Source organism: Pteronotus mesoamericanus, unplaced genomic scaffold (genome assembly GCF_021234165.1).
Source record: "Pteronotus mesoamericanus isolate MK-2021 breed Mesoamerican mustached bat unplaced genomic scaffold, CSHL_Meso_final contig_164, whole genome shotgun sequence".
Classification (NCBI taxonomy): domain Eukaryota; kingdom Metazoa; phylum Chordata; class Mammalia; order Chiroptera; family Mormoopidae; genus Pteronotus; species Pteronotus mesoamericanus.
In genome coordinates, this window is record NW_026555065.1 from 11,509,088 (window position 1) to 11,522,402 (window position 13,315).

The 13,315-nt window shown below is 36.3% G+C and overlaps 1 protein-coding gene across 4 annotated transcripts in view; it reads left to right on the top strand.

Annotated features, from left to right (window-relative positions):
• The window catches only part of RFX7 (regulatory factor X7), a 110,354-nt gene that overhangs the window by 87,459 nt on the left and 9,580 nt on the right, over positions 1-13,315 (top strand). For all 4 annotated transcript variants that reach the window (XM_054565381.1, XM_054565382.1, XM_054565383.1 and 1 more), the window contains exons 6-7: positions 11,493-11,609; positions 13,197-13,281. In XM_054565381.1, the coding sequence (XP_054421356.1) occupies positions 11,493-11,609; positions 13,197-13,281 (202 nt within the window). The remainder of the gene's footprint in view (positions 1-11,492; positions 11,610-13,196; positions 13,282-13,315) is intronic.

Below are 13,315 nucleotides of genomic sequence, written 5' to 3' on the forward strand. Positions count from 1 at the left end.
CCTTTAACATTTCATGTAATAATAGCTTGGTGATGATGAACTCCTTTAGCTTTACCTTGTCTGGGAAGCACTTCATCTGCCTTTCCATTCTAAATGATAGCTTTACTGGATAGAGTAATCTTGGTTGTAGGTCCTTGATTTTCATCACTTTGAATACTTCCTGCCAGTCCCTTTTATGCCTGCAAAGTTTCTTTTGAGAAATCAGCTGATAGTCTTAGGGGAATTCTTTTGGACGTAATGTCTTTTTTTCTCTTGCTGTTTTTAAGATTCTCTCCTTATCTTTAACCTTTGGCCTTTTAATTATAATGTGTCTTGGTGTGGTCTTCTCTGGGTCCAACTTGCCAGGAACCGTCTGAGCTTCCTGGATTTGTATGTCTTATTTCCTTCACCAAATTAGGGTAGTTTTCCTTCATTATTTTTTCAAATAAGTTTTCCATTACGGCTCTTCGCCTTTCCTTTCTGGCATCCTTGTGATTTGGACGTTGGTACGTTTGGAGATATCCCAGAAGGTCCTTATACTATCCTCTTTTTTTTTTTTTTTTTTTTTTGAATTCTTGTTTCTTCTTGCTGTTCTGGCTGAATGTTTATTTCTTCCTTGTGTTACAAATCATTGATTTGAATCCAGGCTTCCTTCCCTTCACTGTTGATTCCCTGTCGATTTTTTCTTTATTTCACTTAGTGTAACCTTCATTTCTTCCTTTATGTTTCTGCCATACTCAATGAGTTCTTTGAGCATCCTGATCACCTGAACTCTGCATCTGATAGGTTGGTCATCTTTTTTTCATTTAGTTCTTTTTCTGAGGTTTTGTTGAGTTCTTTCATTTGGACCATATTTCTTTTTTCCCCTCAATTTGGCAGCCTGTCTGTGTTTGTTTCTGTTTATTAGGTATAGCTGCTTTGACTCCCTGTCTTAGTAGCATGGCCTATTTTAGAAAAGTTACCTATAAGTTGGGTGGGGCAGAGCCTTAGGTAATCACCAGTACAAGGCAACCCTTTTCACTGTTTTGTGGCTCTGGCTGGGGGTGCGGCTCAGAGAGGGAACTGTGCTGCTGCTTAGCATCTGGAGGTTTGTCTGGCACTCACCCCATTTCCGGTCAGTTCCCCATTTCCCATATGTAACTGGTATCCTTCCGACTTTTGCCCTGGTGCTGAATCCCAGAGTGGGTAGGTTTGTGTACCTTCTAAGTCCGTGCGGACCTTTTAAACAGAGTCTGAAAATCCAGCAGTTTCCTCCACTGCCTCCACCCCCACTGATTTTTACAGCCAGAAGTTATGGAGATTTATCTTCCTGGAGCTGTATCCCTGGGCCATTTGGCCTGGCCTGGGGCTGGGATTGCTCACTCCCAAGGTATCCCTCCTGATTTTTATCATCCATTCCGTCTCCACCTCTCTGCTCCACATCAAGTCTCTATGCCTCTGCCCATCTCTGAGACTCCGCCCCCTTCTACCCATCTGGATGAATGTAGCTTCTTTAAATCCTTGGTTGTCAGACTCTCGTACAGCTTGATTTTCTGACAGTTCTGGATGTTATTTGTTTTGAGATCTAGTTGTGATTCTTTCTGTAGTTGCTTGAGGAGGCTAAGCATGTCTACTTATGCCTCCATCTTGACCAGAAGTCGAAGCCATATAAAAAATTTTTTTGAAGATTTTTACATAATATATTTATAAGGATATGCTCTGTATTTTCCTTGTGATATCTCAGTCTAGTTTGGAATCGGGGTAATGCTGACCTTACATAATGAGTTTGGAAACACTTTCTATTTTTATAAAAGAATTTATGAAGGATTGGTATTAATCTTTTAATTGTTCCGTAGAATTCATCTGTGAAGTTATCTAGGCATGGACTTTGTGGGTATTTTTTTAAATCACTAATTAAGTCTTTTTTTATAGGTCAGATAGCCTCATTTCTTTTTTAGTCCATTTTGGTAGTTTGTGTCTTTCTAGGAATTTTTCTATTTTATGTGGCTATTCCATTGGTATACAGTTTTTCATAGTATTCGCTTATAGCCCCTTTTATTTCTATAACAGTAGTTGCAATGTTCTGCTTCCATTCCTGATTTTAGTTACTTGAATCTTTTTTTTCATTTTGGTCAGTTTAGCTAAAGGTTTATCAGCTTCATTGATCTTCTCAAAGAAACAACTTTTGGGTTGGTTAACTTTTTTCTATTCCCTATTTCATTTATTTCCACTTTAATCCTTATTATTACTACTCTTCTGTCTGTGCTGGATTTGGTTTTCTCTTACTTTTCTGGATCCTTAAAATGGAAGACAAATTATTCACTTGAGACCTTTTCTCTGTGTAATGTAGGCATAAGCAGCTATAGATTTTCCTCTAAGAACTACTTTCATTACATTCCATAAGTTTTGGTGTGTTGTGCTTTCATATTTATTTGTCTCAAAGCATTTTCTAATTTCTTTAGTGTTTTGTTCTTTGACCCATTTATAATTTACACGTGTGAATATCCAGTTTCTTTCAGTTACTGATTTCAAATCCCACCCATTATAGTTGTGGAAAGTATTTCATTACCTTTAGTGTAATTTTATTTGTATAACTTTATACTCTTAGTGTACAGAGAATTGTGTTTATAGCCTAATATACCATCTATCCTGGAGCCTTCCTGAATTGGTTTATTAACTCTAATGACAGTCTTTTAGTACATTACTTTGGGTTTTCTATATATAATATGTCAACTGAAAATAAAGATAGCTTTACTTCTTCTTTTCTAATTTGGCTTTTATTTTATCTTCTTGCCTAATTGCCCTTGAGAAGTGCATGTGCACTTGAGAAGAATGTATATTCTGTGGTTGCTGGGTCAGGTGGGGTGTTCTGTAGATTATATTTTAGGTATAGTTGATTTTTACTGTTGTTTTATGTCTTCTTTTTCCTTATCCCTTACTGAAAGTGAAGTATTTGGTTGTCCAAAAAGTTTTTTTTTTTTTCTGTAAAATGTCTCCAGTAGCACTTAGTTGTCTATAACTTCATTCAAAACAATTTTGTTAGATTGTATTGTGACAGCTGTCATGTCAGCCTGCATTTTTTAAAAAAACTTAATAAAAATCGGTGAAGTTTTGTGTAGCTATTTTAATATTGAAGATGGAAGATACACAATGTTTTTGGCATATTATGCTTTATTATTTCAAGAAAGGTAAAAATGCAACTGAAATGCAAAAAAAGGTTTGTGCAGTGTATGGAGAAGGTACTGTGACTGATCAAATGTTTCAGAAGTGGTTTGCAAAGTTTCATGCTGGAAATTTCTTGCTGGACAATTGCCCCATGGTCGGGTAGACCAGTTGAAGTCGATAGCAATGAAATCGAGACATTAATTGAAAACAATCAACATCATAGCACGTGGGAGGAAGCCAACATACTCAAAATATCTAAATCAGTGAAGTTATTGGTGAAAAGGAAAAATATGTCTTTTATTTTACAGAAAACACCATACAGACTTTTTGGCCAACCAAATATTGCAGTTTTCTAATTATTAGTGTTGAATTATTTATTTCTTCCTCCAAATGTGCTCATTTTTGTTTCATGTATTTTGGAGCTGTTATTAGGTGCATAATAGATTGTGATTGTTGTGCCTTTTTGATGAACTGACTCTTTTATCATGAAATAATGCCCTTTTTTGTCTCAAAATCTTTCTGTGATACATAATATGTAGATGACATAGTTTTGATCATATTTTATTCTAAATCTATTCTGCCTAATTGAGGAGTTTAATCCCTTTACATTCACCATTGTGTTATTTGTTTTCTATAAAATGTCTGTGTCTTCTTATTCCTTAGTGCCCCTGTTTCTGACTTTTTGTTAAATAGATATTTTTCTATTGAAACACTTTTTTTAGAGAGAGGGGAGGGGAGGGAGAAAGAGAGGGAACTTGGTTGTCTCTCACGAACCCCTACTGGGGACCTGGCCCGCAACCCAGGCATGTGCCCTGACTGGGAATTGAACCAATGACCCTTTGATTCACAGGTTAGCCCTTAAACAACTGAGCCACACCAGCTGGGGCAACTATTGAAACATTTTAATTCTCTTGTTTCTTTTGCTATCTGTATTTTTATAATTACAGTTAATACCTTAATTTATGAAAAACTAGTTTGGATTATACCAACTTATCTTTAAAAAATATATGTCTACTTTTTAAAGATAAATGTCCTTTTAAACATATATTTAGAAGTGTGTGTGTGTTCTCTACCCTATCCCCGTTCATTTTCATGCATTGTGTACTCAGCACAGATTTATGTTTGTTTTTTTAGGCAGTTGTCTTTTAGATCAGATAGGAATAAGGAGTTACAAGAAAAAAGACATTTAGACTATATTTTATATTTACCTACAAAGTTTACCTTTACTGCTGTTTTTTTATTTGTGTGGATTTGAGTCACTGTTTGGTGTCCTGCTATTTAAGCCTGAATGACTGTGTGTAGTATTTCCTGTAGGACTGGTTTACTAGTGATGAATTCTTTCATTTTTTTGTCTGTCCATTGAAGTCTTTACTTGGTAAGCTTAGTGGTCGGCTATTGATTGGATGGAGATTTCCTTGAACACCTTAAACCAATTTAAACCTCCCAGTCTTTATCAAAGGTCTGTGGGGCAGGGAGAGGAGTGGGCAGACACTATAAACACTTAGTTAATTCCCAGGAATATGTTGACTTTTTTTTTTAAAGCTTCAATGAACTACTTATTTTCCAGCTTTTCTTTTAAGTTTTTGTTTAGTCTTTTGTTTGCCCCAACTGTTATTCACTGTCTCAGGCAGTCAAGAAGTTAAGACACTTGCCTGTAATTCTTCTTAACAATTTCCCCATCTAGTCCTTCAGGGAGAAAGCATTTTGCATCAGGCAAGCTCCAAAACAGGTTCGATAACAGCCTGTTGGTGGAGTCTTATAAAATCCACCACACAAGACAAATGACAGTTCTTTGGAATAAGACTTTGAGAATACCCTAGCTGTGTTTTTTATTCTGGTGCCCACCAGGGTGAACTGGGAATATAGGCTATTGCTTTTCAGTGCTGCTGTTGGAGAGTGGGGGATCCATAGGGCAAATTAAAATGATACACAGCTGTTCTTATTGAAGCCAACTATTTTTTTGAAAAAATGTTCCCCAGTTTTCTGTAAGCCTTGGATTAATTTTCAGAGTTTTTAAAAGGTGACATTGACCAGCTTTCAGTTTTTCCATGGTTTTATAAAGCACAATAAAACACGGGGAGGGAGAGTAAGAATGTTGAGCTTTAGGATGTAATCAAATTTGAGGTGTTATTAACTTAAAATACATTGTTATAGATAAAGGTGTTATATGTAAGCCTTTTGGAAATCACAAAGCATAAAACTATAGTTGATATACCAAAGATAAAGAGGAAGCAATATAAGCATACCATGAAAGAAAATCTTCAAATCACAAAGAAGAGAGCCAGAAAAGAAGAAAGAACTACAAAAAACCATAAAACACTTAAAATGGCAATAAGTACATATCTAGCGGTAATTACTTTAACTCTAAATGGAATAAATTCTCTAATCTGTCGACATAAAGTGGTTGAAAAGATTAAAAAAAGAAGATTCTTTTATATGCTATCTACAAGAGACTCACTTCAAATGTAAGGACACAGAGACTGGAAGTGAAGGAATGGTAAAAGATACTCCATGCAACAGGAAAGCAAAAGATGGTTGGAGTAGCTGTGCTTATACAAAGTCTGCTTGAAAAACTAAACCTGTAATAACAGACAGAGAAGGGTGTTGTATGACAAAGAGGTCTATCCAACAAGAGGCTATAACCTTTGTAAATATTTATATACTCAATATGGGACATATATAAAGTAAATATTAATAGACCTCAAGGAAAAAATAGGTAACAATACAATAAGAGTGGGACACTATAATACCCCATTTATATCAGTGCATTGACCATTCATACAGAAAATCAATTAGGAAACCTCAGCCTAAAACAATGGTATACCACATGGACTTAACAGATATATAAAGAACATTCTATCCAAAAGCAGCAGAATATACATTGTTCTCAAATGCACATGGAACATTTTCCCAGATAGGTAATATCTTAGGCCACAAGTCTTGATAAATTTAATAGAATTGAAATTATATCGAGGATCTTTTCCCACCACAATGAAATGAAACTAGATATTAATTTATAAAAGAAAAACTGAGAAATTCACAAGTACATGGAGATTAAACGAGATGATACTGAATTAACCATTAGGTCAAAGACAAAATCAACAGAGAAATCAGAAATTCCCGTGAGACAAAAATAACATACCAAAATTTACGGGATGCAGCAAAAGCAGTTCCAAGAGGGGAGTTCATAGCACTGAAATCCCTATCTCAAGAAACTAGAGATATACAATGGGGTAACGATCATCTCTTCAATAATTATGTTGGGAAAACTGGGTCACTACATGCAGAAGAATGAAACTTGACCAGTATCATATACTGTACACAAAAATTAACTCAAAATAGATTAAAGATTTGAACATAAGAGCCAAAACCATAAAACTTTTAGAAGAAAACATAGGCAGTAAGCTCCTTGACATAGATCTGGGCAATGATTTCATTGTGACACCAGAAGTAAAAGCAAGAGCAAAAATACAAGTCAGACTACATCAAACTGAAAGCTTTGCATACAAAGGGAACTATCAGAATAAAAAGGGAGAAAATATTTGCAAATCGTATATCTGATAGAGGTTAATACTCAAAACATCTAAAGAACTCATACAACTCAATAGCAAAAAAAAAACCTTTTTTTAATTAAAAAATAGGAAGCTGTGAATAGACATTTTCTAAATAAGACATACAGGTAGATCTCCAGGCATATGAAAGATGCTCAATATCATTAATCATCACAATGCAAATAAAAATCACAAAGAGAGAATCACCTCAAACCTGTTAAAATGGCCATATCAAAAAGACAGCAAGTAACTAGTGTTGGAGCAGATGTGGAGAAAAGGGAATTCTTGTGCACCACTGGAAGGAATATAAATAGGTGTAGCCGCTATGGAAAGCAGTATGTATTATTCCTCAAAAATTAAAAGTAGAACTACTTGGATTCAGCAATTCCACTTCTGAGTGTCTGAAAACCAAAACACTCAAAAAGATACATGAACCTCATATTCATTGCAGCACTATTTAGTCAAGATAATGGAAACAGCCTAAGTGTCCTTCAGTGGAGGAATGGATAAATAAATTGTGCGTGTATACGATGGGATATTACTCAGCCACCAAAAAAAGAATAAAATCAAAGTATGGATCTTGAAATCATACATTAAAACATAAGTTTCGTATGCCATGAATTGTAGGATTCCATGGCCAAGAATATGCCAATTAGAATTTCCCTGCCCAAATTAAAAGTATATAAATTAATTAAACTTGGTAACATTTTATGCACATGTAATGATGTCTTCCTTGATTTTCTGTGTGGTAGTGTACATGACCTTTTCACATCACACACGTTTTATAGGTATTAATATGCCATAACAGTGAGATAGCTTAAGTGCATTTTAGGGATTGCTTACCACCATCCCCATCAATTGGCATTCATTGAATTCAGGCACTATAAATAATAGTCATATTTACTATAAATAATGAAGTATGTGTACATGTTTTTGTGTAAATAATTCTGAGGACTTTTTATATCTATAAGAAAATAGGAGCTCCTTTATAAAGTTTGGAAACCTAGTGTCTCAAAGGAATATAGAAATAGCTCTGAAGGGGGAAAAAATGTCTGCCTCATGGTTGCTAGGAGGATTAAATGATGTAATACATAAAAACAGACAAAAATTGTTGAGGTATGGATTGGTAAACCAAGACTCGAGGGCGAGGCAGAAGTAGATTTACAATTGTGAGTATGCAAAACACAGAGTTGGTCTTGTATTATTTTTTAATTATTGTATTAATTTTCATATGAATAACTGTAAACCCACTTTTGCCCTACTCTGTATTTTGCCACTAGTGTTTTACGATCTTTGTTTATATTTTTGTACCATTAAACAATATACTGGTATACCTTTAACTTACTGATTTGTAAGTGGTATGATTAAACATTAAAAATTGACTTGCTACCAAGGATTTTGAGTGACATGTTAATTACTGGTCATGTTGTATGTTAGGCTTGATTTCATGTCTTAAAAGATAGTTTTAAAAAAGAGTAAAAGAACCCTGGTCAGTGTGGCTCAGTTGGTTGGAGCATTGTTCCATTCACCAAGAAGTTGGGAGTTCGATTCCTGGTCAGGTCATGTACCTAGCTTGCAGGTTCAGTCCCTAGTTGGGGCACATGTGGGAGGCAACCAATCAATATTTTTCTCTCACATTGATGTTTCTGTCTTTGTTAAATAAAAAAACATTTTTAAAAAAATATTTAATAAGGAGAAAAGGTGGGACAAAAGGTCTGATTTTAAGAATGGCTTTAAAATATTTTATTATCTTGTAAACAGAACATTCTTTGTTTCTCCCCCATTTTTGATTTTACATAAATATAATCTGAACTGTGTTAGTGTTAATTGACACCTAACTCATATCTTGCTTGATTGACATGCCATTAGTTATGAAGCAGGAAAACGAGACACAAACTAACCAAGATCTCCACGTGGCCTGGAATGACCTATGGTTTGTCATGTAGCACCAGGTTTAAAAATTATGACTAGGTAGCTTATAAATACCTACTGAATTAGATTAAAAAGAGAATCATTAACTATCTAGATCTTCCCAATGAGGAAGGGGCTCTAACAATGAAATTCTTTTTCTTTGAAAATGAGAACTGCTGAAAATCGGATAGACCACCTCACTAGAGCCCTCCCACCATTAGGGAGTAAGGCCATTTCCGACTCTGGCAGGGAGCTGAGCCATGCAACTACCGAACTATTTTCAGTTCTAAGATTTCACAAAATTAAAGCAATAGAGGACATGTTTCCAGTGTTGTTATTGTTGCCTTTAAGTTGAGGCTCTCTTTATTTTTTCTTTGACATAAAAGATGTCACACTATAGAATTTTGAATCATAAGATGTTTTATTCTTAAACTTTTTCTCCTTTATATTCAGGAAGAATAATTTGAGATGTTTATATGTCTACGAGATTTTTTTTATACTTATCCACTAAAGATAAGGTTATTGTAAAAAAAAAATCATTATTCCAAAGATGAATTCTTCTCTTGTAACAGAATTAAGAATCAAAATGCAGATGAAAATGGTCAGCATCTGAAATCCCACTCAGGATTAGTTCCATTTGACAAGCAAATTGGCCATCATCTTGATAGTTAACTTTGCCAACCTTTTACCTATCACATCTACCAAATTAAAAAATTTTGGTATGCTACTATAATGAAAAAAATCAGAATTTAATCACAGAGAGAGAATAAGAATAGATATATTCTCTCTCTTATTAGGCTTATTGCCCTGCTTCCTTTTATTTGGTATCAGTGTCTTTAGGATCATGTGCCTGTGCAATCATAGGAGCCAGTGGGTGTTGGCTTTGGAGGGTTTGTGGGGTTTGGGGTGTTTTTGGTTTTTTATTTTTTTTGGTCTTTTTGTGTGTTTCTTTAAAGTTTCTCGCATTTTAAATATGAAATACTCAATGTCACATTAAGGCTCAATGTGATTCTTAAATCTTGTTCCTAGTGCTGAGAATACAATGGTGAACCAGAGAAATGGGACGGGCAAAAGTAGGTTTACAGTTGTGAGTGTGTGAAACAGTTTATTCTTATATTATTAACTGTTGTATTATTTATTTATATTACAACTGTAAACCTGCCTATTTTTGCCCACCCCTGTAAGATGGTTACTGCCCAATTGAGGAGACAAGTAAATTGGCTGTTGTTTAGTATAGGTACACTGATAGGGAATGTGGTTAGGTGTGGAAGGAGGGCATCGCTTTAGATAGAAGAGATCCTTTCAAAATCGTAACATTTAAGCTGGGACTTGAAGAGTAAGAAAAGTAATGGTCTAGGTATGGGAAATAGCTTGTGTGCAATGCCTTAGGTACGAATAAGGCTCATTCACATTTTCTTTCTGGACTGGTCTAAGCCATAAAGATGACTCCTTTAACTTGCTGCCAAAATGCTTATGACTTACTACAATTCATTAAATTGTCAGCTCAGAAATAGTCACCCCTTCAGGTTATAACTCAAACCTTGATCCCTGAACCAGAGTATCGCATTTAGTCTCAGTGTAAATATGATGTATCTAGATACTTCTGGAGAGGGAACTCTCAACGTGTGTTAACTCCTTTCCCTTCTTCCTGCTCTTCAGCATTGTTGGGAATGTGTCTGCTGAGCATCTCTTCCCCTCTGTACCCCCCACCAGAGGAATGTGGGTTTGGGTGTGGGTGTAGGGAGGGCATGATCAAGAAAAATACCATTGTCTCCCACCCTATCCTTTTTCTCTCTATTAAGACTCCCAGGGTTCCCTGCCTCATCCTGAAGATCTCCCAGTTCAACTTCTTGTGTTCAGGTCACTTCAGGAATGTTGCCAGGGTATTTACTGAGCTGTCTACAAGAACTCATCCCAATTACAATTATACCCTGCCCAGCAGGCCTTCCAATTCATTTCCTTTGTTTCTTCATTCTAAATCTCTTTCTTCAGCTCTCCACCACATGCATGTCTTTATCAAGAAGCAGCTCTGGTTGATGCTACACTGGGGCAGGGGCCAATGAGGTGGGGAGGCTTGATCGAAGTACTTGGGACTTCCTCTTTGGTATTTCTCAGATAGTGGTTCTCTGAAAGGTCAGTGGTTGTGAGGAAGGTCATGGCAGCCACAGCAAGATACAGCCTTGGCCTGCATCTGAGCCGGTAGAGGAGGGATTGTCCTTTTACCTGTGACTGGCACCTTTAGAGAATAACAACAGCTGATTCCAGGAGTAATTAAGACTGAGTTTGTTTCCCTGGTCTCACTTGAAGTTACTGCCCTACAAAGTACTTTTTTCCTGGCAATAGTAAGGAGGGTAGAGGTCAGGAGAGAACACTGAACCTTTGGAACTTCTCTCTGTGGCTTCATTTTTCCCTTAGTGGGTGAAATAAGCGTGTTGGTATAGGTGATCTATAGGATCCCTTTTCGTTCTAATATATCATGTTTCTATTTTAAACCATGTAGTAGTTTTGTCTCTAGTATCTGATGTACGTGTGTGTGTGTGTGTGTGTGTATCTGTATATACATATGTGGAAACTTACAGCCTTACCGTTTGAGCAGGATATACTCAATTCAGAATGCAGGGTTGGGCTGTAGTTGAAGAACTTTATACCACCAATATCTCTCTCACTGAAAGTTTCTTGAATGCTACTGAAGACAGTAGTGCGATATACCCTGAGGACAAAATAAACTAACCCTGAGTTAGTCTCCAGAGAATGAAGATCATATATCAGTGAAGATTGTGGTGAATGGCTTGAAGATGATGTGGTTTTTTTCACTTTGTCAAAGGTATCAAATTGTATTGAAATAGCACTGTGCTGCATAACTCTGAGTTCTTTTGCTCTCTAAACTGGTCCCTCCTTCTTTTGCAGGAGCTATTGTGACAATCTTGGTTACCACCCACTAAGTGCTGCTGACTTTGGAAAGATTATGAAAAATGTCTTTCCAAACATGAAGGCACGTCGCCTGGGCACAAGAGGCAAATCTAAATATCCTTTACCAGGATGGTCTTTAGGATTCTCTAAATTTTCACATATTACAGAACGTCTGCTGCTGTAGTTCAACCAGCAACTATATTTAGAAATAAATAAATCAGTAAATATAAACAATGCAAAAGTACTTAGTTGAGTAATTACTAATGTAATTTTCCCAGCTACTTATCAAACTGCAAGAGAAATAACAAATAATAGTTATTAAGACTGTGATATTAAAAAAAAAAAAAGACTGTGATAGATTTCACCTTTTTTCTTTCACTGTAATGTGTTCTTAATGGTCTGATCTCTTCTTTAACACTAAGAATGACTGAGGCATGCCACAGTACAGCAATTGTAAATTAGCAATAAAAATGGAGGAAGATGTTAGCTTACTTTCTTTCCTTCCTCTTACTTAGAAACATAAGGCTCTCCTTTATAAAATATATATAACATTCAAAAAAGTTTCTTGTGGAACTTGCACTGGAATATTAGTGCTCTCTTCAAAGTGGCGGTCCCCAACCTTTTTGGCACCAGAGACTGGTTTCACGGAAGACGGTTTTTCCATGGACCAGGGTTGAGGGGTTGATTTCAGGATGATTCAAGCATATTACATTCAGTCTCACCTCCTGCTGTACAGCCTGGTTCCTGACAGGCCTGGACTGGTACTGGTCCATGGCCCAGAGGTTGGGGACCCCTGCTTTAAAGTACTTTTTCATCCAACCATTTAAAGTCTGTATTAAAATTAAAGCTAGGTTCCTCCTGTCATGGAGAAATACTTAGGAGCAAAGAGAAATAGGAAATAAGGAAATGAAAATTAATTTATTAAAGTTCTTCTTACTCTTGGAAGAAGATAGAGGGTCTCTGTCATAATAGAAGTACTCTCTCTCTCCCCTCCCTCCCTCCCTCCCTCTCTCCCTCCCTCCCCCACCCCCGCCCTCCCCCACCCCCCTCCCCGCCCCATGCCAGCTCTTGGCCTTTTTCACAGCATAAAAATTCACTATTGTGGAGGCGAGGAGAGGAAGGGGATGGTGGAAGGCTGCTTTTCTAAAGTGGTTCCAGGTGTTCTTTAATCACATGTTGCATGACCTGTCCTTGTTTTCTGAGTACAAACAACAATGTCTTGATGTGTCTTTGGCATGTTGCAGGTGATAATCCTGTGTGTTTCAGTGGAAAAGGAGAAATGAAAAGGTTAAAGCCCTTGTGACACTCTTAAGAGTTGTTTTTGTCCCAGTGCCCTGGGCTAAAGTTTCCCTTCTCTGTTCCAGGTTTCCATCTGGATATTTCTTTCCTTCTGACCTGTTTGTTACTGGTGGTTGGCACAGCTTATTAGAAACATTTATTCATTAAATTTATAACAGATGAGAATTATTTTGTTTTACTTAAGACAGTAACATTCTACAAAGACTGTTCCCATTTCAAGGGAGTAAAAATCCTGAGTTTATAATATTAAGGTTTCTTTCTTGTACTGAAGAACTCAAAAAGTAGATATTACTTCATTCTGATTTTATTTTCATTTCATATACGGTTACTTTTCAAGTGCTAATAATATTATGTAAGCAGTTCATTTAATTTAGAATACTTCCGTCCTTAACTGCTTATTACATATTGCTACAGTGGACTAAGAAAAAAAGCTTTTGTTCATATGCCAACACTGCCCAATCTTGACTTTCACAAAACTGGAGATGGGGTAAGAAGTCTGCTTTTTCTTTTTAATAAGTTGA